The following is a 26,749-nucleotide window of genomic DNA, read 5'->3' as shown; positions in this document are numbered from 1 at the left end:
ATACAAAAAAGGGAGGTGTGAGGAGGTCGATGAAATAAGTTAATGAAAGATAAAGATATGGAAATATTGGATGTGTTTTTAATGGTTTTTGCTTTTGTTTTTGTTTTGATGTTTTTTTCTTTTTTTCCCTTTTTTCTTTTTTTATGTATTGTAATGTATTGATTTGTATTGTTTATTTTTTCTCTTTTTCTTACTTTTTTCTGTAATCTTTAAACGTTTAATAAATATTATTTTTTTTAAAAAAAATAAAGACTATGATGCCTTGGCCTGTGGTTTTGGATCAGACCCTCTTTCAAGAGAGCTGATTTGTCTCTTGATGTTTCCCATACAATGCACACGCTCTCTTAATTTGCACAATATGCATAGGATGCCGCCTTGTTTTTCACAATGTGGTTTCCTACAGCCAGTGGTTCGAAATTAGCCAGGTGCTAGGCGCATTTTGCACCTGGCATTCGACCGTGTGAAGATGCCTGGGTGCCAGGATGGCGCCTGATGTCTCCACCATCTGGGGATCATTGGATCTGGACCGTTTTCACATGCTAATATCCCATCCTGTAGAATCCTATCAGTTATATTTTATCGGAATGAATTTCTGGAACCAAAATGCTTTTTTCTGTGCAACCTGAGTAGGAGCGATCACCATTAGGAAAAAGATGTTGGAATAGGCCAATAGATATGTGGACTGTCTCTGGATCAAGTGACTTTTCTTCTTTAAGTTCTCAAAACTCTTATCCTAGGCAGTCAAGGCAGTCATCAGAACTAGCCAGAAGTTTAACAGATCAATCACAGCCAGTCCATCATTTGAAAATAAGACTTTAGAGCTATCTTGCCCCAAAATAGCAACTAATTCTGTTTTGGCAACTGTAACCTTGGCAGGTGGGACGCAGGTGGCACTGTGGATAAAACCTCAGCGCCTAGGACTTGCCGATCGCATGGTCGGCGGTTCGAATCCCCGCGGCGGGTTGAGCTCCCGTCGTTCGGTCCCAGTGCCTGCCAACCTAGCAGTTCGAAAGCACCTCCAGGTGCAAGTAGATAAATAGGGACCGCTTACTAGCGGGAAGGTAAACGGTGTTCCGTGTGCTGCGCTGGCTCGCCAGATGCAGCTTGTCACGCTGGCCACGTGACCCGGAAATGTCTGCAGACAGTGCTGGCTCCCGGCCTATAGAGTGAGATGAGCGCACAACCCTAGAGTCGGACACGACTGGCCCGTACGGGCAGGGGTACCTTTACCTTTACCTTTAACCTTGGCTTAAGGAGCCATTTGGCGCCTAGATTATATATCTGAGTTTCTAACACTGCCTCCAGCCCAGCTTTAGATGCATTTTGACTAATTAGCCTTCCATGAAATACTACCCATCTTTCTATGCAAGGTCCTCCATCACAGCTGCTTGCTGGTGCTCTCCAGATATTTTGGACTACACCTCCCATCAGCCCCAGCCTGTGGGACTGGGAATTGTGGGAACGGCGGTCCATAACACTTGGAGGCATCTATCAGTGGCTGTACAACTGTTTAGGCAATCCTCTTTCCTTGTCTTTTTCCCAGAGATGTAGATGCTTGGACCTCCAGCATGCAAAGCATCTGTGCTTCTGCTAAGAAGACTTGTACGCTCTGCTGCATTAATCCATTTGGCTCTGTGTTGTCTTCACTGACTGGCAGCAGCTGCCACTTCCCATTGTCTCAGGCAGGGCCTCTCTTCCCAGCCCTCCCTGGAGAAACTGCATTGGGGATTGATCCCGGGACTTCCTGCAATACAAGCAGGATCCTTCTCTTGAAGATTCCGAGCCAGATGTCTTGTCCATCTAGCCCAATATGGTCTACACTGACTGGCAGCAGTGGAACTTCAGGGTTTCAGGTGTTGCCAGCCCTACCTGGAGTTGAAGCCAGGGTTGAACCTGAGACCTTCTGCCTGCAAAAACAGATGCTCCAGCACTCGACCCTCCCTTACTGAGAATTCACCTCCCTGTGGCGCATAGCATTTGCCCATCTAGCCTGGCACTGCCTGCTTTGAGTGGCAGCAGCTGCCCAGCAGAGAGAGCCCTTCTCCCTGAAATCCTTTTTATCTGGAAGTGCTGAGAATGGGACCCATGCAGCCCCCTCCCCATTAAAAAAAGCGGCTTGCTTGGTTTCCTAGTCAACGCGGATGCAACTTGACCTTCCAATATTGGCAGTTGAGCAGATGGTTGCGTTTTGCTTGCCTGTTCTTTTTTCGTCTCTCTCTCCCTCCCCACTCCAATCTCTGAGAAATGCCCAGAGTTGTGGCATCACTCATGGAGCCCACAGAATCTGAGAGGCTGGCTGTGTGTTGGGGGCGTTGGGGTGGGGTTCTGTTGGCTGCAAAGTAATCAGGGTTGTGTGTGTCATTGTCTTGTGATTTATTCTAGGAGGAGCAGGCTGTGTGTATGTATGATGTACCCCAGCCATCTGACTGGGTTGCCCCATCCCGATCACTTTTTCTCAGTGGCCCCCAGATGCCCCATTGGAAAGACCCCCAAGCAGGACATGGGTGCAACCACAATACTCTCCCCTGAAGGATTCAAGTGGCAAGGAAGGAGATTCCAGTGAAACATTAGGAATAGCTTTTCTGATAATAATTTTTATTATCATCATCATCATCATTTTTAATTTGTACAGTGGTACCTCGGATTACATACGCTTCAGGTTACAGACTCTGCTAACCCAGAAATAGTACTTCAGGTTAAGAACTTTGCTTCAGTATGAGAACAGAAATCGTGCGGCGGCAGCAGGAGGCCCCACTAGCTAAAGTGGTACTTCAGGTTAAGAACAGTTTCAGGTTAAGAACAGACCTCCGGAACGAATTAAGTACCACTGTATACCATCTTTCTATCTTACAGTACTCAAGGCGGTTTACAAGCTGAAGAAACAAAAAATGTACATCTTAGAACAATCTAATGCAATACAAAAATGTGACAATAAAACATAACTTTAAAATAGGCAACCTACGTCAAAAAAGTAACGTTCAACAATCATTAGAATAGTATTAAATAATAATAATAACATATAAAAGTTAAACAGAAATCCACTCAACAGTTACAATAAATAATTTCTAAACTATAATCAATAAAACAGTGACATAAAATAATACAATACAAATTGAGAAGCAGAGACTAGAGGGTGGGGCAAGGCAGGTGGAAGGAGGCCTTGCCTGACGAAGTGTCTCCCCTTAGTTTTCAATTACAATTCAATAATAGCCTCATTATAAAAATACCAATTTATTATACAATTATTAATACCAATAGTTCACATACTGAATTATATAATTTAGATAAGGTGCCCCCCCAAGTGCTAGAATAGGGGCCTCCTTATCTAAATTATATAATTGGGAATTTGAACTATTGGTAGGAATAGCTTTTCTGAGTGTGAAAGCCATTTGACAGTGGAACAGATGCCCTCAAAAGGTGATGGACTCTCCTTCGTTGGAGTTTTTTTTTTTATTCCAAAAAAGGTTGGATGTCACCTGTCATGGATTTTTTTAAAGCTTTGACTCATCTATTGCAGAGTGTTAGACGAGAAGACATTTGGGATCCCTTCCAGCTCTACAGTTCTATCATTCTTGTGCATAGCTGTCAACTTTTCCATTTTCTTGCGAGGAATCCTATTCGGAATAAGGGAATTTCCCTTTAAAAATGGGAAATGTTGACAGCTATGTTCTTGTGACCCCTTCCCCACCCACAGTGGGCATAGGATGTGTGTGTATTTTCCAATCCCAAATTGGGACACAGGTGGCACTGTAGTCTAAACCACTGATCCTCTCTTGGGCTTGATGATTGGAAGGTCAGCAGTTCGAATCCCCGCGACAGAGCGAGCTCCCGTTGCTCTGCCACAGCTCCTGCCAACCTAGCAGTTCGAAAGCACACCAGCACAAGTAGATAAAGCGGTACCACTGTGGAGGGAAGGTAAACAGCATTTCCAGTTTCTGTCACAGTGTCCTGTTGCCCCAGAAGCGGTTTAGTCATGCTGGCCGCATGGCCCGGAAAAGCTGTCTGTGAACAAACGCTGGCTCCCTCGGCCTGAAAGCAAGATGAGTGCCACAACCCCATAGTCGCATTTGACTGGACTTAACTGCCTAAGGGTCCTTTAAGATAAAGGTAAAGGGACCCTTGACCATTAGGTCCAGTTGTGGCCAACTCTGGAGTTGTGGCACTCATCTTGCTTTACTGGCCGAGGGAGCCGGTGTACAGCTTCCAGGTCATGTGGCCAGCATGACTAAGCCGCTTCTGGCAAACCAGAGCAGCGCATGGAAACGGCGTTTACCTTCCCGCAGGAGCGGTACCTATTTATCTACTTTGACGTGCTTTCGAACTGCTAGGTTGGCAGGAGCAGGAACCGAGCAACAGGAGCTCACCCCGTCGCGGGGATTCGAACCGCTGACCTTCTGATCGGCAATCCTAGGCTCTGTGGTTTACCTTTACCTTTTTACAGTTCTGTCATTCTTGTGACACCTGCCCCAGCCACAGTGGGCATAGGGTAGTGTGTGTGTTTTGCAGCCCTAAAAGGGGAACTCCCAGGATCGCTGTCCAGGGTGCTGAATGATTCCTACTGCCTCTTGCCCTGGTGAGGTTCCTGCTGAATGCTGTCCGTAGGGGACGCTTTCTGACCATGGCTCAACCACCCATCCTCTCCTGACAGACATCTCTCACCCTCCCTGTAAATGAGCAACCAATAGGCAAAGCTACTTTGGTAATCAACCAGGCATCTCCAGGTGCTCATGTGTGTTTGGGGGCCGAATTGGACCACCATTGGTGCGTAATGGCAGATGTTCTTGGCTGTTTTCAAGGCTTGGAGATATCTCTGCCAGTCCACGACGAGCTCAATCCCAAGGAAGCTGGTGGCAGTTCAGAGTGGCATCACCTGTTAGGTTTGGCTGAAATTCTTGGCTGCTCAGTTTAGCTGCAGGCTTGAATCAGGACACCTGTTATTATCTCATTTTTGGGTGATGCTCAAAGTTGGTGGCAGGCCCTGATTTCCTGCACTAAGTGGCACAGGGGCTATAGGCTGCTTAAAAGACATGCCACCTGCCATCGTCTACATCAGGCATAGGCAAACTCGGCCCTCCAGATGTTTTGGGACTACAACTCCCATCATCCCTAGCTAACAGGACCAGTGGTCAGGGATGGTGGAAGTTGTAGTCCCAAAACATCTGGAGGGCCGAGTTTGCCTATGCCTGGTCTAGATGCACCTTTGCCAACACTAGGCGCTCTATATATACTTTGGACTGCAGCTGCCATCTGTTTCAGCCAGCGCATGAAGGGAATTATAGAATAATAGAATTGTAGAGTTAGATGGAACACCCGAGGGTCATCTAGTCCAACCCGCTGCGTTGGAGGAATCACAGTTGTTGTTGGTAGCTGTTCAATGACAGAGGAAACACACTTCGTGCATTCTCAGAAAACACTTCTACGATCTTTCATATGCCTCGATTGAATCCTGGTAGTAAACATGAGCTCTTTGAGCGAAATCCTGATCTCCTCTGACTCCAGATAGGCCTGTGTAATGTTGTTTTGGGGATGCGGGTGGCGCTGTGGTCTAAACCACAGAGCCTAGGACTTGCCGATCAGAAGGTCGGTGGTTCGAATCCCCGCGACGGGGTGAGCTCCTGTTGCTTGGTCCCAGCTCCTGCCCACCTAGCAGTTCAAAAGCACGTCAAAGTGCAAGTAGATAAATAGATACCGCTCCAGCAGGAAGGTAAACGGCGTTTTCATGCCCTGCTCTGGTTCGCCAGAAGCGGCTTAGTCATGCTGGCCACATGACCCTGAAGCTGTACGCCAGCTCCCTCGGCCAATAAAGTGAGATGAGCGTCGCAACCCCAGAGTCGGCCACGACTGGACCTAATGGTCAAGGGTCCCTTTACCTTTAATGTTGTTTTGTTTATTGCATTTGTATCCCATTAAAAAAAAAATTTAAAATATAATTTTCAGGTTTATGCATTTCAATAATTTTACAGTATTTTAACATTTAAAAACTTGACTACCTCCCCCCTCCTTGTTTGACTGCCTTTTCAATTCATTATATATCATCTCCCAGTAAGCTTTAACATTTGTATCCCACCTTTTGCCCCAAAGGAGCTCCAGGCGGCATCCATGGGATGAGCCAGTGTGGTGTAGTGGTTAAGAGCTGTAGTCTCGTAATCTGGGGAACCGGGTTCGCGTCTCCGCTCCTCCACATGCAGCTGCTGGGTGACCTTGGGCCAGTCACACTTCTTTGAAGTCTCTCAGCCCCACTCACCTCACAGATGTTTGTTGTGGGGGAGGAAGGGAAAGGAGAATGTTAGCCGCTTTGAGACTCCTGAAGGGGAGTGGAAGGCGGGATATCAAATCCAAACTCTTCTTCTTCTTCTTCTTCTTCTTCTTCTTCTTCTTCTTCTTCTTCTTCTTCTCCCTCCTCATTTAATCCTCACAACAATGCTGTGAGGTAGGTTTGGCCAAGAGTGAGCGACTGGCTCCATCCAACCAGTGAGCGTCAGGGCCAAGTGGGGGATTCGAACCCTGTTCTCTCCCAGGTCCTAGCCCCACACTCTCTAACCACTATGCCACACTGTCCCCTACTGGGAGTTAATAATAAACTCAACTACCTTAAATTAAAAAAAAATAGTTTCCCTCCTCCCTGTTTTATCCTCCCAACAACCCTGCGAGGCAGATTAGGGTGGGAGGCTGAGTGACTGGCCCAAGGCTGAGTGGGGAGATTTGAACCCAGGTCTCTCCCAGCTCTGAGTCCAGCACTCTAACCCACAACACCGCCACTGGCTCCTCCTAATTCAGGGGTGCCCAAACTTTTAAAAGGGTTTTACCCCAAGGACATATACTGCCACGGGGGCTGGATTAAATCAACCAGCAGGCCGGATTAGGCCCCTGAAACGGACTTTGGACATGCCTGTCCTAATTGCAATGAATATACTCTGAGTAGAACTTAGTTGGGACGCGGGTGGCACTGTGGGTTAAACCACAGAGCCTAGGAATTGACGGTCAGAAGGTCGGCGGTTCGAATCCCCGCAACGGGGTGAGCTCCCGTTGTTCAGTCCCAGCTCCTGCCAACCTAGCAGTTCGAAAGCACGTCAAAGTGCAAGTAGATAAATAGGTACCGCTCCAGCGGGAAGGTAATCGTCGTTTCCGTGCGCTGCTCTGGTTTGCCAGAAGTGGCTTAGTCATGCTGGCCACATGACCCGGAAGCTGTATGCTGGCTCCCTCGGCCAATAAAGCGAGATGAGCGCCGCAACCCCAGAGTCGGCCACGACTGGACCTAATGGTCAGGGGTCCCTTTACCTTTACCTACAACTTAGTTGGAGCCATACCCCTCCTTTGCTCAGCACAGAATGCTTTTCAGGGGCGTAGAAAAGAGGCGTGCCTCTGGTCCGCAAAAGGGACATTTTGGAACATCTCAGCAAAGAGACTCGCTGTGCCCACCTGCCTGGCACCTGTTGGCACGCACTTGCAGGCTAGCACTGTGGCACTAACTAACCTGTCCCCGGGGCGGGCGCTGGCACCAGCACTGAGTGCTGCTCCTTGTGCTGCCCTGCTGCAGATGATAAGGCAGGCTGCCTGGCAGTCAATTTCCTGAGCTGCCCATGCCAGCTTGTGATCCTGCAAGACCCACTCGGTTGCTGGGAGCTACCCAAGTGCCTTCTGGGGCCTTGCTGGAGGAGTTTTGCTCCAGCCTCTGCTGGTTGGACAGGTTTGGCCGGGAGGAGGCGGGGAAAACACAGGGCCCCTCCCTCTTTTCCTCCCTCCCTTTCTTCCCAGCCAGATTCTGCATGCTTTTGCTCCAGCCAGGCACTGCCGGGCAACTGTTTCTGCTCCATGGCCGGCCTGATCCGCAGGTGCCTCCTCTGACTTCCCCTGCCCTCTGTTGCTGCCATGGGTTCCAGGAAGCGGAGCTTCACCTTTGGGGCTTATGGAGGGTGAGTGAGTGGCTGGGGGGGGGGCAGCTCTGAAGGCCAGTGGGAGGGAGCTGGGGGGCGGCTGGGGGCCAGTGCAGTAACTGGGAGAGGATTGGAGCAACACGGTGTTCAAAAGTGCATCTCAGTGTAACCTGCAGTTTCCTAATAGTATGTATTTAAAGTAGATGAATAAATGAGCAAATTAAGTTCATTGGGATATGCAGAAGATATTGAAAATAAATTTAAGGAACCACAGAAAGAGTGGGGGGGGGGAAGTCAAGTTTTGAAATGATAAAATTATTGAAACGTATAAACCTGAAAATCATAATTTATTTTTTTTAAAGTGCATCTCAGTGTGACGTGATGGAAACTTGTAAAATGATGCACAGTGGATAGAGGAAAGGTTTCTTTCTCCCTTGCTTTTAATACCAGAACCTCCCGCAAAGCTGAACCGTGAGAGGTTCAGGATATACTTATTAATGTAGCCCAGAGTTAAACTGTGGAACTCCCTGCCTCAGGAGGCCAGGGTGGCTTTCAAAGAGTATGGGGCAAATTCGCAGAGTGGGAGAAGGCCATTGATGGCCACTACTTGCAATGGCTGTGCTTTGCCACCAGCAGCCCCCTTGCTATCTCAGTCTCTAGTGATAGAATCATAGAGTTGGAGGGGACTTTGAAGGTCATCCAGCCCAACCCCTACAATGCAGGAATGACAGCTCAGTAATTCCTGACAGTTGGCCCCCTAACCTCTGTTTAAAATAATCCAGTGAAGGAGAGTCCACCCTCTTCTGTTCCACTGTGAAACATACTCCTTCCTTTGTCAGCCTGGAGTGCAAAATTGTTCCAGGTTGCTGGACTAGAAAGAACACTGGGCAACATGTCCGTGTGGAGACTGACCACTTTTTTTGCAGGATGCAGCAGGTGCTATGAACGGGGGCAGGTGTGTGCTCAGGTGCGGCTGTGCTGGAGACTGAGTGCGAGTCATGACCTCCACAGAGTAGTGCCCATCTGCCTGTTCCGCTTTCCAACTGCCCTCTCTTTTGGGTGAAATGCAGGCTTGGACGTGTGAACGAATGAAGGCTGCCTTGCACTGAGTCCGTTGCTTTGGTCTAGTGGAAGGGAACCTGTAGCCCCCCACCCCAGGTGTTAGGATCATGGAATTGTGGAGTTGTAAGGGGTCCCTAGCAGTCATCTAGTCTGACCCCAGCAATGCAGAATAATTGAATATGTTGAACTCCAACTCCCTGCAGCCACTGCGGCCAGACGTCAGGGATGGCGGCAGTTGTGGAGAGTCACAGTTTCTTTTTCTCCGCCCCTTCATTAAAAGAAGGCAGAGATTCCTACACTGCAAGAGGGGTCGATTCTATGAAATATGTTGGCTTTGGATTTGCTGATGAGAGTCAGAGCTCAGGGACTTGGATTGGGGTGGGGTCCTGGGTTCGAATCCCACCTCTTCAATGGTCTTCTTGTGGGGCTTTAAGTGAGGTCTGCTCTCTTGCCTCCATCAGTAAAACAGACTCTCAGCTCACAGCTTCATCGAGGTGGTTATGTTTTGTTCTGTTGCCTTCAGCCTTGACCATGTCTTAGAAACCAGCTTTATACTGAATCAGTCCATCTTGGTTTATGTAGTGCAGTCCTATCTACCCTGACTCACAGTAGGGACTTTCCAGGATTCCAGGAAGAGAACGTTCCTCCCTAGAGATGCCATTGGGGATTGAACCTGGAGCGTTCTGTATGCCAAGCCGAGACCCTTCCTCCTTTTTTAGGGCAGAGGGGCTATTAATTCTTTACCGTCAGCCATCCTACGAATGTATGTGTTATTGCTGGGGTGAGCAGGAGCATCTGAATGCAACACCCCCCTTATTTAAAAATAGAATTTATAAACTGCTTGATTGTCAAAAAGAAAATTCAGAGTGGTTTCCAAAGAAGAAGGAGAAAGCGATGAAATAAATACAAAGAAAAAAATAGCAATAAGCCGTATAAAAAGTAGCAATAGACTAAAAACAAATTGAAACTCACATCGACCTGACTAAACATCTTTCTAAACGACCCTCCCACAAGCCTTTTAAAATTGCAGAGAGAGAGAGAGAGAGAGAGAGAGAGAGAGAGAGATGCATTTTGCAAGCTGAAAGTCTGCATTATTCTCCAATCTGCCCACCCTACAAATCTCCCACCTCGGCTCAACTACATCATGGAAACATTCCCCTGTTTCCGCGGCTGCCTTGATCCTTCTGCCCACTGAGTGTGGGTTACACTCAGCTCCTCATCTGTGCCCATGGGCACTGCCTCCCTCCTGTGGCCGCAGTCGCCCCTCCAGGGCAGGGACAAGGCTGCTTCTGTCCCCCTGGCCTTTAGGCTCCCAGCTTAGGTATTTCCCTTGTGGGAGGAGGTTGTGACCTCCATGCCGCTGCAGCAGAGCTAGGAAGGAAAGCCCCCACCGCCCGGGAACTGTGGATGTAGCCATGTCCTGGGAAGGGGCCAGGAGGGGCCACCTTCTAATGATGGTGTCGGTGCTTCTGCAGCTAAAATCCCTGCATCATGGGGGTTGGAGTCCCTTTGGGGCCCCTTCCAGCTCTACAACTCTGTAGAGTTGTAGTGCTGTAGCAAAAGAGCACAGGAGGAAGGCAGATTCCGCATATATAAGCAGCAGCAGCAACAAAGACAAAAGGCAACCATGAAATGAGAGTGATTTATCGGCTGCCGTCCAGGAAATAATTCCCTGGTTTCCCAAGAAGTACAGAGCGAGAGGAGATCCCAGAGATCTCGTCAATTACCATCGGCATTGTTTTGTAGAAAGCAGGCACAACTTGGATTAATTCTGCACTCCGTGCATGTAGACCCCCCACCTATCCCCATGGATGTTTCAATCATCACTTTCATCGTCTCACAATCTCACTTTGTCTCTCTGTAACTTAGACCTGCAGCCAAAGTCCTCTTCTATCAAATTTTTATTTATTTCTTGGTTGCATTTATATCCCACATCCCCCCCCCCGCCCGCTGCAAGGAGTCAAGTTTCTGTGCGCACAATTCTCCCCTTCCTCATTTAAACCCCACATCAACAATGAAATTCCTCTATTGCAGGGGGCTGGATGATGCCTTCCAGGGTTCTGTGATTCTACAAAGTGAGGCAGATCAGGATGAGTGGCAGCCTCATGGGCCAGTGAGGATTGAAGTTTGGTCTCTCCCAGGTCCTAGTCTGACGCTCTAACCACAACACCATCAGATCAGAGTTGGATCTTCCGCCTGCTTGCACACCCATGACATGTGGCTCTCATTGTCTGCTCTGCATTTTAGATTTCATTTGCAGAGAATTGCATGGGGAAGAGGGGTTTGTTGTTTTTTAAGCAGGGGCTGGAAAGAGTGCAGCAAAGGTGTCAATAGCACAGCTGTCAACTTTTTCCTTTTCTTGCGAGGAATCCTATTCGGAATAAGGGAATTTCCCTTAAAAAAAGGGAAACGTTGACAGCTATGGTCAATAGGCAGGGAGTTCCCAAGATTGGGTGCTGCTGCACTGGAAGATCCATCTTGGAGATGCATCAGTGCTCCCATCATCACCACTGAATCCTTGACTTTCTCAATCTGCGTCGGGTATCTGAAGCCAGGCGGCATCTTCTGCTCTGGTCAGACCTCACCTGGAGTACTGTGTCCAGTTCTGGGCACCACAGTTCAAGAAGGACACTGACAAACTGGAACGTGTCCAGAGGAGGGCAACCAAAATGGTCAAAGGCCTGGAAACGATGCCTTATGAGGAATGGCTAAGGGAGCTGGGCATGTTTAGCCTGGAGAAGAGGAGGTTAAGGGGTGATATGATAGCCATGTTCAAATATATAAAAGGATGTCACATAGAGGAGGGAGAAAGGTTGTTTTCTGCTGCTCCAGAGAAGCGGACACGGAGCAATGGATCCAAACTACAAGAAAGAAGATTCCACCTAAACATTAGGAAGAACTTCCTGACAGTAAGAGCTGTTTGACAGTGGAATTTGCTGCCAAGGAGTGTGGTGGAGTCTCCTTCTTTGGAGGTCTTTAAGCAGAGGCTTGACAACCATATGTCAGGAGTGCTCTGATGGTGTTTCCTGCTTGGCAGGGGGTTGGACTCGATGGCCCTTGTGGTCTCTTCCAACTCTATGATTCTGTGATCTTGCCACCCTGACATCACACTCGGCTCTAATCGCTAAAACTGCAGCAGGTGGGAAGCAAAGAGTCACAGAATGTAGAGTTGGACACGATCCCATTGAGAGAGAGAGTGTCTGTGTATGGGGGAGAGCTGGTCTCCTTCTGGGCTTCCATGGCTGCTCCTCCTTCCCTCTGCGAGGCTGTTTGTTTAGATGGAATAATTCAATTAGGGGCTGGGCAGTACGTGCCAGGCACCAGGCTGGAGAGAGCCTGGGGGGGGAGGGGGGGAGCCAGCTTCAGAGCAGCCCCAGCTCAGCAGCTTCCCAGCAAAGACTCCCTTGGCGTGCTCTGATGGTTGTGTCTTCCTCTCCTCTCCGCATCCCTCCTCCGTCTCTCTCCACCTTCTCCCCATCTTCTTCAACACCAGCAAGTGGTTAAACTGTGAGACGGACCATCATTGCCCTCCCTGACATTTGCCTTTTGCTGCAGCCACCTTCCTCTCGAGTAAAGATGTAGGAGCCAGCTGCACCTCATCTGGCCTGTGTGACAGCTGCGTGACGTTAAGCCGGGCTCCTCTAAGTGCGGGGGAAACCCATGCCTGAAACTTAATTTGCTCTGTGTTTGTGCGCTTAAGGGTTTTGTAAATATCGAATTTATTCTGCGTTTGCCAAATCGTTGATTTTTTGTCCTTTTTGGATTTGCTGGCTGTCATGGGCCGGCTGGATGCATCAGGTGAGGAACCCCCAAGGGAAGAAGGCTCAGAGCTGGGGGATTGGTGATGGGGCGATGATGAGTGGTCACAGGGAGAAGACTGGGAGGAGGAAGTGACAGAAACTGCAGAGGTAACAGGGTTTAGTGAGCAGGAAGAGGCTGTGGCAGAGAGCGGTCTGGAGACAGAGGCAGGAGCAGAGGCTGGAGAGGAGGGGACCATGAGGCAGGCTGCTGAAGAAGCCAGGGGGTCTCCCACCCCTGCTGCGACCAGTTCCGTTTCCCACTGGTCTCCCGGAACGCATAGAGAAACGAAGAGGGCAGAGCAAGGAGATAAAAGATGAAGGAGCCTGAGACTAGGCTACAAAGACTAGGACTAGCCAGCTGAGAAACAGTTTCTACCCAAATGCAATTTTGGTTTTAAACACAGTGTCAGGAGTCTCTATGGGAGTATATTGTCCTTAAAAATGGGGTATCAGAGTTTTTAGGGGGCTAACCAGGTTGGGATAGCTGGGATAGCGAGCTTGTTGGATTTTGAATGTTTTATGTAGATTTTTCAATTTCGTTGTTCTGTATGGGACAATGACAGTAAAGATTATTGTATTTTATTGTATTGTATCGTATCGTATTTATTGCTTGGGAAGTGCCCAAGGGAACAGTAGTCTTGGAGAGCTGTGGGCAACTTCCTCAAGATCTACTGTGCTCACTAGGCCTGCACTGTTTTGCTTCCTTTGAATAAAGAGTTAACTTCACTGACACTGGGTCTTTTATTACTGACCTACTCCAGACTTCGGCTCCTGAAACTGACTTCAAAGCTGGAATGAGCCGGTCTGGACGCTAAAAGGTCCCCCAAGCAATTGCGATTAAGAACATGGAACAAGCCATTGTCAGTCAAGCTAAAGAGGGTCCATTTAGCCCCAGTCTCCTGTTTCCAGGAGTGGACAGCCAGTGGGTGTGAAGGCAACAGCCCTCCCCTGTTTTTCCCTCCCTGTCCCTTAGCGGCTGGTGTTCAGAGGTAGACTGCCTCCATAAAGTAAGGCTCCATTTGGAAGCACCATGGCTAACCCAGGCGTCTCTGATGGATAATAATAATAATAATAGTAATAATAATAATGATAGTAAAAATAATAATTTATTATTTATACCCCACCCATCTGGCTGGATTTCCCCAGCCACTCTGGGCGGCTTCCAACAGAACACTAAAATACAATAACCTATTAAACATTAAAAGCTTCCCTAAACAGGGCTGCCTTCAGACGTCTTCTAAAAGTTTGGTAGTTATTTTTCTCTTTGACATCTGGTGGGAGGGCGTTCCACAGGGCGGGCGCCACTACCAAGAAGGCCCTCCCCAAAGGCCTCCCCAGCCCAACCTCCTGCTTCCAACAGTGGTCAGCCATGTGGAAGCCCCCAAGCAGAGCACAAGGTTGGTGGGGGGAGGGAGAGGACTGTTTTGTTGTTGTTGTGTCCTTGTTATTGGAGGTAGACTGCCTCTAAACATGGAGCTTCCATCTCACTAGCATAGGTTCCACAAAAAATAAATAAATGCTGCAAGCCAACCATCTCATTCAGAGGCCGTCTGAGGGCCACCATCGCCCATCCTCCTGTTCACTGCGGACTAGGGGCTGCTGCTCCTAGAAATGGCTGCATGAGGGCATAGGGGATAGGGGCTTCTTTTGTCCCCTGGAGGGCCTGGAGGAGCTGTGGGCAATGCTGGCTTGACCTCTCTCTCTGGTGATGAAGTGACCTGCTGCACAAGACAGGCCTGCCTTGTTTTAACCCCAAACACAGCAACCGGTTCCCCGGCCAGACAGACAGGTTTTGGACGGCGCAGGGAGAATCCCAAAACAAGGCTTGTTTTTCAGTTGCTGCTCTTCACATTTGGCCCACTTTGGGGTTATTTTTGGTGGTGGGAAGGGGGGAGTTGGAGGCAGGGAGAGGCTGGGGAGGAGCAGAATTTGTAAACAGTAGGCCAGAGCTTTCCCAACTGTGTCTCTAGGGGCATGTTTAACCTCTGGTTTGCTAGTAAAAGTGAATCGTTGCGTCGCGAAATGATGCACGTCTAAAAAAGCATACCTGTCAACTTTTCCCTTTTCTTGCGAGGAATCCTATTCAGAATAAGGGAACTTCCCTTAAAAAAAGGGAAACGTTGACAGCTATGCTAAAAAGCATGTCACCAATATTAAGTTTGGAAAGCTCTACTGCAGGTCTAAATTCGGGATCGATAAGAGAAAGTCCTTCTTCGCTCAGCGCAGAGTTAAACAGTGGAACTCTCCCCCTGTTATGTACCGAGTTCAATAGGATCCAAAAGGCAGCAGTCTGATTGGCCTACAGGTGAATTCCAGAATTAGCCAATCACGTGGGGCCCATTGTGTAAATAATGTATATAAAGCAGACATTCTGGGGGAACTTCCATTCCTCCTCACCACTATGAGCTGAATAAAGAGCATGAAATCCACTCTTGACTCCGAGTATATTTCACCTCCTTTCTGATAAGACTGCCCAGGTCCATTTAGAGTTGGAAGGGACCCTGAGCATCATCTAGTCCAGCCCCATGCAATGGAGGAATATCCAGCTGTCCCATGCGGGGATCGAACCTGCAACCTTGGCGTTATCAGAATCGTGCTCTAACCAACTGAGCTCTCCCTCTGCAGGAGGCATTGGTGGCCACCGACTTGGATGGCTTCAAAAGAGGATCAGGCAAATTCGTGAGGGGGGATAAGGCTCTCAGTTATGAAGGGCAACTAGCCACAGTTTCAAGGGGGGGGCACAATAGGGGAGAGTATTGCTATTCATTCATTCATTCATTCATTCATTCATTTTATTTGCTGCATTTATCTCTCACCTTGAATTACAAGGAGTTCAAGAGTGGTTCTCCCCTCCACCCCCTCATTTGAACCCCACAACAACCCTGTGAGGTAGCTGTAGCTGAGACAGTGACATCACCCAGTGGACGCTTCATGGCCGAGTGCAAGGATTTGAAGCCCTGGTCTCTCCCGGGTCCTAATCTGACGCTCTAACCACTATGCCACACTGTCTCTCCAAGTGGTCTGTGTGGACCAGGCACTTGGTGCTCATGCTGGACTAAGATGGGCTGCTTTTGGCCTGCTCCAGCTACTGCTGAGCTCTTCCGGTATTCTCACCTGTCCACACACTGCATTTCCTCCCAATGAAAACCCAGGACTGCGTGCAGATGGGGAGAATAACTGGGGGCAATCATATAGCCCCGTACAACTTGGGACCTCTTTACCTATGAAATTGCAGGTACTTCGTTTTCGTCCGCTCGATTGCTTCGATCAGTGGAACTGGCCCTGTTCCAGGTGCCACAAAATACCCGCTCCACATTTGTATCTCCCGCTTGGACTACTGCAATGCGCTCTATGTGGAGCTACCTTTGAAGGTGACCCGGAAACTACAACTAATCCAGAATGCAGCAGCTAGACTGGTGACTGGGAGCGGCCGCCGAGACCATATAACACCGGTCTTGAAAGACCTACATTGGCTCCCAGTACGTTTCCGAGCACAATTCAAAGTGTTGGTGTTGACCTTTAAAGCCCTAAACGGCCTCGGCCCAGTCCAGTATACCTGAAGGAGCGTCTCCACCCCCATTGTTCAGCCCAGACACTGAGGTCAAGCTCTCAGGGCCTTCTGGCGGTTCCCTCACTGTGAGAAGCCAAGTTACAGGGAACCAGGCAGAGGGCCTTCTCAGTAGTGGTGCCTGCCCTGTGGAATGCCCTCCCACCAGATAAACAACTACCTGACATTCAGAAGACATCTTAAGGCAGCCCTGTTCAGGGAAGTTTTTAATGTATGACATATTAGTGTATTTTTGGTCTTTGTGGAAGCCGCCCAGAGTGGCTGGGGAAACCCAGCCAGATGAGCGGGGTACAAATAAATTATTATTATTATTATTATTATCATCATCATCATTATTGTAAGAACTCGAATATTTGGAACTTTGGAACTTCCTGCCCATTGACATCACAGCCTTCACTGTGCTTTTTTGGGGTTCCTGCTTAAAAATAATTATTATTACTTAGGCAAGCCCATCTCGATGCTTAGAAATTCTGAGGTGGTTTTTAATCTGCTTTTTAGTGTTTTGACTCTTTGTACATATTAAAGTACGGTTGTGATTGTTTCTTGATTTTTCTTTTTGAGTCCTTTTTTTTTTGCATTCTCGTGGCGTATCCAGTTTATGAAATTATATACACACATGCATAAACACGCACACTTTCAGAAAGACAGCAGGCAGGAATCATGTGGCTGCCCACCCTTATCACCCTTCCCCGAAAGCTCTGACAAAACTGTCTTTAACTGTTGGTGACAAGGTGAGATATGCCTGCCTGGTTACTAATCTGCCTGTGTCGTTTCTGTTTCCCCTTTCTCCTCTCTCTGTCTGTCTGTCTCCAGGGTGGACAAGACAACCGTCTATCACCGGAGCCTGCGGTGAGTGCAAATTTTGCCTTTTGCAGGGTGGGGCGGGTTGGGGAGCTTGCCGGTGGAAAGCCACTGCCAGCCGGCCAATGCAGAACTGCATGGTCTAACTCAGTCCAAGGCAGCTAAGGTAAAGGTAAAGGGACCCCTGACCATTAGGTCCAGTCATGGCCAACTGGGGTTGCGGCACTCATCTTGCTTTATTGGCTGAGGGAGCTTGCGTACAGCTTCTGGGTCATGTGGCCAGCATGACTAAGCCGCTTCTGGCGAACCAGAGCAGCGCATGGAAACGCCCTTTACCTTCCCGCTAGAGTGGTACCTATTTATCTACTTGCACTTTGACATGCTTTCGAACTGCTAGGTGGGCAGGAGCAGGGACCGAGCAACGGGAGCCCACCCCGTCGCGGGGATTCAAACCGCTGACCTTCTGATCGGCAAGTCCTAGGCTCTGTGGTTTAACCCACAGTGCCACCTGTGTCCCTCCAAGCCAGCTACCAACATCTTAAAGGCTGTAGCTTAGTGGCAGGGCACCTGCTTGGCATGCAGAAGGTATCGGGCTTAGTCCTCTCCGCCTAGCACCTCCAGGTAGGGCTGGGAGAGACCCCTCTATCAGTCCTTACCCCATATAGTTGAACCAGTGGTCAGACTCATTATGTTTCTGGTTAAACATGAGGACTAGAATCTTAAGGTTTGATGAAGGTGTCGGAGGTCAGCAGCAGAGCACCTGTCTGGCATGTAGAAGGTCCCAGGTTCAGTCCCTAGCAGCAGCATCTCCCAGAATAGAATCAAAGAATTGTAGAGTTGGAAATGACCCTCAAGGCTCCTCTACTCCCAGCCCCCCGAAATGCAGGAATCACAACAAAAGCATCCTTAGCAGATGTCCACCCAGCCTTTTGAATGGCCCCTGCCTGAAACCCTGGAGAGCTGTTGCTGCCAGTCAGTGCTGGCAATAGTGAGCTGGGTGAACCACGAAGGTCCTATGTTCCTATGTGTTCCAGGCTGGTCTCTGAAACTGAGGACTCTGCCCCCCTCCTTGGCACATGACCCGTGACTCCTGGGCACCCTGCTGCAAAACAATAGGAGCCACTCAGAGTCCCTCCTGGCACCGTGCCCGCTTTGCTTGCCTCCGCCTGGCGTGCTTGCCAGTCCTGGTCTGAAAGGAGCATTTGTTGGCATGCAGGGCCCTTGTGTCTGGAGGGCTCCCCGCCCTTCCCTCAAGGGCTCTCCCACCCCAAACACTGCCCTGTGTGAATGGCAAGGCAGCAATCCTCCTCCACAGATTTAATTTTGGGCGGCACAATCAAGAATGCTGCTGCAAGAGGCCCCCGCAAAGCCAATGAGCTCCTGGGTGAGCAAGCCAAGCCACGTACTCAGGGAAGGGGAAATGGGGAAGCTTCCGGGGGCAGAGAGACAGTTCCTTCCTGATCACCTATCATAGAATTGTAGAGTCATACTTCTGCTCCTGCCAACCTAGCAGTTCGAAAGCATGTCCAAGTGCAAGTAGATAAATAGGTACCACTCTGGCGGGAAGGTAAACAGCGTTTCCGTGCGCTGCTCTGGTTCGCCAGAAGGGGCTTAGTCATGCTGGCCACATGACCCGGAAGTTGTACGCCGGCTCCCTCGGCCAATAAAGCGAGAGGAGCGCCGTAACCCCAGAGTCGGCCATGACTGGACCTAATGGTCAGGGGTCCCTTTACCTTTACCTTTACTTCACCAGATCTTAACTTGTTACAGTACAGTCATACCTCATGTTACGTTTGCTTCATGTTACGTTTTTTCAGGTTGCGTCCTGCGGCGACCCGGAAGTACTGGAAAGGGTTACTTCTGAGTTTCGCTGCTCGCGCATGTGCAGACACACAAAATGACGTCATGCTCATGCGCAGAAGTGGCGATTCAAAACCCGCGTGTGCGCAGACGCGCCGCTGCGGGTTGCATTCTTTTCATGTTGTGAACAGGCCTCCAGAACGGATATAATAATTTATTATTATTATTATATCCCGTTCACAACCAGAGGTACCACTGTATTTGTAATAATGGATTCCAAGTATGATTGAATTTGTCCATGGCAAGTCTGCCTTTATATGGAAGTTGTTCCTATGTTGCGAGTTTGTATAAGTCTTCTCTCCAATCATAGAAGGGAGGCGCATTTTTATTTTTCAGTCTTTGTGCTGCGGTAAGGGCACAGAGAGTCCACTCATAGTTTCCTTTGGTAAGGTTCCATGTGCCAGGTGCATACCGTAATTCAAGGTCAAGTACAATAACAACCTTGTGAAATACACAGTTTTGGGTTTTCCCCCACCGCCCTTGGTTTCCCCTTCTGCACGGGTTCTGTTTCTCTCTTTCTCTTTTTTTGTTTGCGTCTCACCATGTCTGGTGCACATATCGTTATGTACTTTTCAAACATTCAACAAAGATGTTAATATATATATATTTAAAAAAAAAAAGAATTGTAGAGTTGGAAGGGAACCCCAGGGGTCATCTACTCCAGCCCCTGAACTTTTGGCCAGTTCCTGGATGTGAGTGGAAAGGTGGGTGCAATGAGTCCCTCAGCTCACCTGGAGTTCCAAGGGCAGAGAGGAGCTGTGACGCCTGCCTTGGGGTGGGAGACTTTACACGTATGTGTGACATCCAAATAATAAATACTAAATAATTTGTTATTTACACCCTGCGCTTCCCGGTTCAGAAAACTGGGCTCAAGACAGCTAACAACAAATTCAAAACACTTAATTGTTGCAACAGAAAACAGCATAAAATACAGTATAAAACGTGAATAACAATAAATTCAGAATTCAAAAATCAATGTAGGGGGGAAATCCATCCAATAAACATTAGATGATCACCAGGGCTAGCTGGCTAAATTGGTCCTCTGTGTGAGAGTGCAGCTCAGTGGTCAAGCACCTGCATGAGAAACATCTCAGGATCAGTCCCCAGAAGAATCTCCCTGTAGGGCAGGGAACATCCCCTGTGCTCAAAACCCTGGAGAGATGCTGCCAGTCAGTGCAGACAATACTGAGCTAGGAGGACTCTCAGTAGAAGGCGGCCTCCCATGTTCCTCAAAGGCAGAGAGGCCACCTGGGCCAACTGGATAGTTTGATGCCCAGCTAGGAAACTGCCTTATATTGAGTCGTTCTGCAGTGGAAAGGGGTTCTCTTAGACTCCCTTCATTGGAGTTTTTCAAACATCTGACTGAGGTGCTTGAGCTGCGTTTTAGGAAAGTGCCACTGTGACTTGTTGGCAGAACACCTGCTTTGCATGCAGAAGGCTGTAGGCTCAATCCCTGGGAGCACCTCCACCGGCTGGGCTGGAAATAGCCCCTGCGCCTGAAACCTACTGCCAATCACAGTAGACAACCATGTGTTAGGTGAGCCAGACCTGTGACCCCAATTTAACACACCTTCCCTGTTCCTCTTTAAATCAGCTCTTTGTTCAGAAACGTGGACTAGAATCTTGGTTTATTTTTAAAAGGAAAGAGCATTACTCGTCTTTAGTATTCAAAAAGACCTTGGTTCCAGCCCTGGCATTTCCAGGTACGTCTGGGAAAGGCTCCCTTGCCTGGAACTGTGGAAAAGGAGCAACACTGAGATGGCAAGACCAGGGCTCAGAATTCATCCAAAGCAGCTTGATATATTCTTATGCGGCTGCAACACTGCTCTCACCAAGAGCAACTTCTTGACTTCTTCATGCAGCACGTAGTTAAACTATGGAACTCCTTCCCACCAGATCCAGTGATGGCCACCAACTTGTCCAGCTTTAAAAGAGTGTTAGACAAAATTGAATGGAGCAAATGCTAGTTTTCTTCTGCTCTGGAGGGTAGGACTCGAACCCATGGCTTCAAGTTACAAGAAAGGAGATTCCGGCTAAACATCAAGAACTTTCTGTCAGTCAGAGCTGCTCAACGGCAGAATGGTCTCCCTTGGGAGGTTGTGGACTCTCCTTCCTTGGAAGTTTTAAAGCAGAGGTTGGATGGCCATATGTCGTGGATGCTTCAGTTGAGATTCCTGCATTGCAGGGGGTTGGACTAGATGACCGCTGGGGGTCTGTTCCAGCTCTGGAATCCTGTGACACTTATGACCAAGCACTGCCTCCTGTTTGACTGCCTCAGGCACACACACACAGATGTAGCCAACCCCTGTTCGGGAACCTTATTCCAGCACCGAGATCAGTCCCTACAACATGTTGCAAACTAAAGAATCAGGCCCCTGGCTCAGATTGTTTGGATTTGACGCAGGTCTGAACCCTCATTTAGAAATGGAGCACTGTGCCTCTGCCCAGACCTCTGAGATCTGGAGTCTCCCCTCTGTGCCTTCCAACCAGTGGCCCAAAAGTGAGTGAGCCTTTGAAGAGGCACATGATGGGTTGTTGGAGACAGGAGAGGGAGGGCAGAGGACAGGGACCTCGCTCTGATGCCCGGAGGCTGGCTGCTGTGACCAAGAGCCTCTTGGGATAAGAATCCTGCCTTTGCAAAGCATGATGCCCTGGGGCTGAGCTTCTGCCCGGGGGCTCTTGCGGGGGGGGGGGTGTCTTCTGGCACAGTCATTGCCCTCCTTTCAGGTTGGGGAAGGGAGAGTGAAAAAGGCAAAATCCGTGCGAGGGATCATTAAGAAGGGAATTGAAAATAAAACTGCCAGTCTCATAATGCCATACCTCACGAAATAATGCTGAGTGCAGTTCTGGATTGTCGTTATCATTTAGTCGTGTCCGACTCTTCGTGACCCCATGGACCAGAGCACGCCAGGCACGCCTGTCTTCCACTGCCTCCCGCAGTTTGGTCAGACGCATGTTAGTAGCTTCGAGAACACTGTCCAACCATCTCGTCCTCTGCTGTCCCCTTCTCCATGTGCCCTCAATCTTTCCCAGCAGCAGGGTCTTTTCCAGGGAGTCTTCTCTTCTCATGAGGTGGCCAAAGTATTGGAGCCTCAGCTTCACGATCTGTCCTTCCAGTGAGCACTCAGGGCTGATTTCCTTCAGAATGGATAGGTTTGATCTTCTTGCAGTCCATGGGACTCTCAAGAGTCTCCTCCAGCACCATAATTCAAAAGCGTCAGTTCTTCGGCGATCAGCCTTCTTTATGGTCCAACTCTCACTTTCATACATCACTACTGGGAAAACCGTAGCTTTTACTATACGGACCTTTGTTGGCAAGGTGATGTCCCTGGATGCCTCGTCTCAAAAAGAGATCATGGAACTGTAAAAGATTCCAAAAGGGCAATGGAAATATCGGGGGGGGGGGGGCTCCCCTGTGAAGGAAGGTTGCAGCATTTGGGGCTTCTTAGCTTAGAGGAAAAGTGACTTGGAGGAGGCAATACAGAAGTTTATCAAATTGTGGAATGGGAAAAATGGAGAAGAGTTTTTCTCCCTCTCTTCTAATGCTTGTGGGCATGCAATGAAGCTGAGTGTTGGAAGATTCAGGACAGATAAAAAGATCTCCTTCTACACAGGGCACATAGTCAAATTATGGAACTTGTTCCCGCAGGTGGCAGGGATGCCCACTAACTTGGATGGTTTAAAACATGGGTAGGCAAACTAAGGCCCGGGGGCTGGATCTGGCCCAATCGCCTTCTCAATCCGGCGCATGAATGGTCCAGGAATCAGCATGTTTTTACATGAGTAGAATGTGTCCTTTTATTTAAAATGCATCTCTGGGTTATTTGTGGGGCCTGCCTGGTGTTTTTACCTGAGCAGAATGTGTGCTTTTATTTAAAATGCATCTCTGGGTTAGTTCGTTCTTTTTTTCCTTTCAAGATATAGTCCTGCCCCCTGCAAGGTCTGAGGGACAGTGGACTTGCCCCCTGCTGAAAACGTTTGCTGACCCCTGGTTTAAAATGAGGTTTAGGCCAATTCATGGGGGAGGACGGCTATTGAGGGCTGCAAGCCGCAATGGCTATTCCCTGCTCCCAGAATCAGAGGCAGGAATGCTTCTAAATACCAGTTGCTGGAAATCACATGAGGGGAGAGTTGAACTTGATGGTTTCTCCCAGGCATCTGGTCGGTAGGGCTGGGCAACATCTGGTTTTCAACAGTGTGATATATCACCAGCTAAACAGCTGTATTCTGATGTATTACGATGTCTGAAATAAGGATGGAGCTGTGTAGAGACAGTGGCTGGCTCTACTTTTTATTTTTATGCCAACGCTTGCTTTTGTGATTTGCTGCTCCCTGCATGAGGCCGGGGAGAGCTGAGCCGACGGGGGCTTCAGGAATCAAGAGAAGCATTCTGATAGCACACAAACACACACAATGATTCATGATATGTTGCCAGGTCAAAAATTATGAAACCGGTATCACAATATGGACTTCAAACCAGTTTGGGGGGGTGTATCGATATATAGCCCAGCCCTGCTGGTCGGCCAATGTGGGAACATGATGCTGGATTAGGTGGGTCGCTGGTCTGATCCAGCAGCCTATTCTTATATTAAAAGGTGATCATTGCATGGCCTGAAATAGGAGCTAGTTTGGGCTCCCCCCCACACACATTTGCAAAAATGCACAATCCTTGATGTGCCGGGTCAAGGCCTTTTTGCTAGTTGCCTTCCTTGCTTATGCTTCCTGCCTGTTTGATCTAAGCACCGGTGGCAATTATAACCTGAAACATCTGTGTGTGTCTGTGTGTGAGGTTGGCTATCTCAGCTACACAGCAGTCAAGCCCACCTGCCAGGTGGCTCCAAAAAGCTTCCTCTCCCGGGAAGGAACCTAGAAAGCTGCTGTATATATTGAGACAGGTCACTGGCCCACCGAGCTCAGTAATGTCTACACTGACCGGCAGTCAGTGGCTGTCCATGGCCTGAGACAGCGTGGGTCACACCTGGAGATGCTGCTGCAAGCTGAGCCTGGGACCTTCTGCCACTGAGCTTCGGCCCTCTAGAAATAAAATAAGTTCCTAGTCCTCATTGTTCTGAGTAAGGGGCTGATTTAAACGGGCCTTCTAGCAGCTCAAAGCATCAGGCCATCCAGTGGGTCCCAGAGAGAAGGTCTTACTTGGAGATGCTGCCAGCCTGAGACCTTCTACATGCCCAGCTGGTGCTTGTATCTACTGAATGGACTCTTGCCCAAAGCTTCTCCACTTCCTGCCCCACCTTGGGCAGGTGCAAAGGAAATGGCCTGGGCAGGGAGGCGTGGGTGGGGTGTCAAATGCTGTCTTCAGAACCAAGGACAGCTCCTCTCCCAACAGTTGCCTGTACAGCTCATGCCAACAGCATATATATATAAATATATAAAATTTATTGCGTTTCTGTTCCATCTCTTTCTCCAAGGAGACCAAGGTGGCATACATGGTTCTTTCCCTCCTCATTTAATCTCCACAACAGCCCTATGAGGTAAGCTAAGCCGAGAGATAAGAGTGTCTGGCGCGAGGTCAAACAGTGAGCTTTGTGGCAGAGTCAGGATTCGAACCCTGGCCTCCTGGGTCTTAGTCTGACGCTCTAACCACTACACCGTGCTGGTGGTTTGAAGTATTCAGCACCCTTTTGCATGTGTCCACAGTCCTGAAAACCAACCCTGCAATGTAGGCCAGTGGTATTTATCTCCATGTTGCAGGTACAGCTCCTCTATGAAAGAAATGTGGCAGTGTTTGGGAAAAGGCAAGGAAGAGGCGACGATAAAGGCCTGTAGAATTATGCACATCGTGGAGAAAGTGAATAGAGGAAAGTTTCCTCCCTCTCATAGCACTGGAACTCGTCGACAAGTGGCAAAGCTGAATGTTAGAAGATTCAGGGCGGATGAAATGAAGTCCTGCTTCATTTCAGCGCAGAGTTAAACTGTAAGCCAGCTGTATGGCAAGTTGTGCCCTTTACGCATGAGGAGCAGTTGGGATCATTTTCAGATCGGCTCAGTGGGTTCTTGGATGCCAGCTTGCATTGTGACACTCTGCCTTCTCGCTCTTGCCGACGCGGGCAATTGGCCGTCCAAATCTCACTGCCGCGGCCGCCGTGCGACAAAATTGGCCACCCTCTCGTGCTGTTTTGCGTCGCTGGCGCACTCAGGCGCACGGGAACTCGTGTACACGGGCCAGCCCGGTTTGGCAATGCGCAGGTGCCCTTTTGCTGTCACTTCCGCTCCCGTGCGCACGCAGGGACAAGCAGAGAGGGGACTCTGTTGATGTCCCAGTGGCAGCCTTGTGGCCGGGGCCCTGGGCTCGTGCGACAGAGTGGAAAAATTGGCGGCTGCGCTTAGGAAACCGAGGCTCCCCGATGAATTATTCAATGCCAGCATAAATAATGGACGGCTACATGAGTCACTCGGTTTGTTTAATTTTGCAATTTGCTGCCTCGCCTTGGCTGGTTCCTCGACTGCGAGGTGCTCTCAGGCCCAGATCTTTGGCACCCGAGGGTGAGTTTGGAAGCGTGGAGAGTGGGTGCCTTTGCCCTGGGCAAAGCTGGCATAGAGGTCAGGGAGCATTGAACGATGTGAACTTAATTGGTTCAAAGAGGCCTCCTTAGCTGGGGGAGGACACCCCAGGAACAATCTCTCCTGACCCGCTGCCCAAGCCGATCGGTAAGCGTTGGGGTGAAGCCCCCGCCTGATCTTCCGCAGGTCATGGAATCAGAAGATTCACGTAGCACATAGTTAAAACCGTGGAACTCTCTGCCACAGGAGGCAATGATACCAACTTGGGTGGTTTTAAAAGAGGATTGGACAAATTTGCAGAGGAGACTAGGCCACAAAGGCTCTGCTTTGCCTCCATGGTCAGTGGCAACAAGGCTTCTGATTACCACGTACTGGAAATTGCAGGAGGGGAGAGGGCCCTTCTGCTTGGATCCTGCTCAAGAGTTTCCCATAATGGGCTTCTGGTTGACCGCTGTGAGAACAAGATGCTGGACTAGGTGGGCCATTGGCTTGATCCAGTGGGCTCTTCTTATGTAGGTCACCAGTTCAGAACCACAATGTTAGGTGTGCTTGCAGGAGCCAGGCCCTGTGACCGATAGGACTTCGCAGGACTGGGGCCTTCCTAAGTTTGTTCTGAAGAGGCAAGGCGCGGCCACACAGGTGAGGCTGATTGGTAACTCACAGCACCTGGTGGCAAGAGCTGGGAAGAGATATAAGGCCAGCATTTCCCTTCGGCTCTTTGCCACAGCAACATGTTCCCTGTCTTGCTGCGTTTGACTCCTTGCTTCTTGATCCTCGGACCCCTGACTTTGTGACTCCATGCCTCTTGATCCTCGGACCCCTGACTTCGTGACTCCTTGCTTCTTGATCCTCAGACCCCTGACCTCATGACTCCTTGCTTTTTGATCCTCGGACCCTGACTTCGTGACTCCTTGCTTCTTGATCCTCGGACCCCTGACTTCGTGGCTCCTTGCTTCTTGATCCTCGGACCCCTGACTTCGTGGCTCCTTGCCTCTTGATCCTCGGACCCCTGACTTCGTGACTCCTTGCCTCTTGATCCTCGGACCCCTGACTTCGTGACTCCTTGCTTCTTGATCCTCGGACCCCTGACTTTGTTACTCCTTGCTTCCTGACTCTTGGACCCTTAGCTTCTTGACTCCTGGCTCTCTGACCCTCGGACTCTTGGCTTTCCGACTCCTGGCTTCCAGACTCCCGTTCCTGCTCCCACCCCGCAATCTTGCCCCCAGTCCCAACGTCCCCAGCCGGGACTTCGATTGCCAGTGAAC

General features: G+C 49.3%; 1 protein-coding gene across 6 annotated transcripts in view; it reads left to right on the top strand.

Moving 5' to 3' along the window:
* Positions 1-26,749, top strand: part of RAP1GAP (RAP1 GTPase activating protein) — a 108,994-nt gene that overhangs the window by 5,871 nt on the left and 76,374 nt on the right. For 3 of the 6 annotated variants that reach the window (XM_083453908.1, XM_083453906.1, XM_083453907.1), the window contains exon 2: positions 17,118-17,153. Coding sequence is in view for 3 of the 6 variants with exons in the window: in XM_083453903.1 (XP_083310029.1) it covers positions 7,870-7,913; positions 17,118-17,153 (80 nt within the window). In the remaining 3 variants the exon portion in view is untranslated. Of the gene's footprint in view, positions 1-7,768; positions 7,914-17,117; positions 17,154-26,749 lie in introns of those variants that run through there. The other 3 variants (XM_083453903.1, XM_083453902.1, XM_083453909.1) reach the window with 2 other exon arrangements.

This window comes from Podarcis tiliguerta, assembly GCF_965153285.1.
Source record: "Podarcis tiliguerta genome assembly, chromosome: 8".
Taxonomy (NCBI): domain Eukaryota; kingdom Metazoa; phylum Chordata; class Lepidosauria; order Squamata; family Lacertidae; genus Podarcis; species Podarcis tiliguerta.
This window is presented reverse-complemented; position numbering and strand designations above follow the sequence as displayed.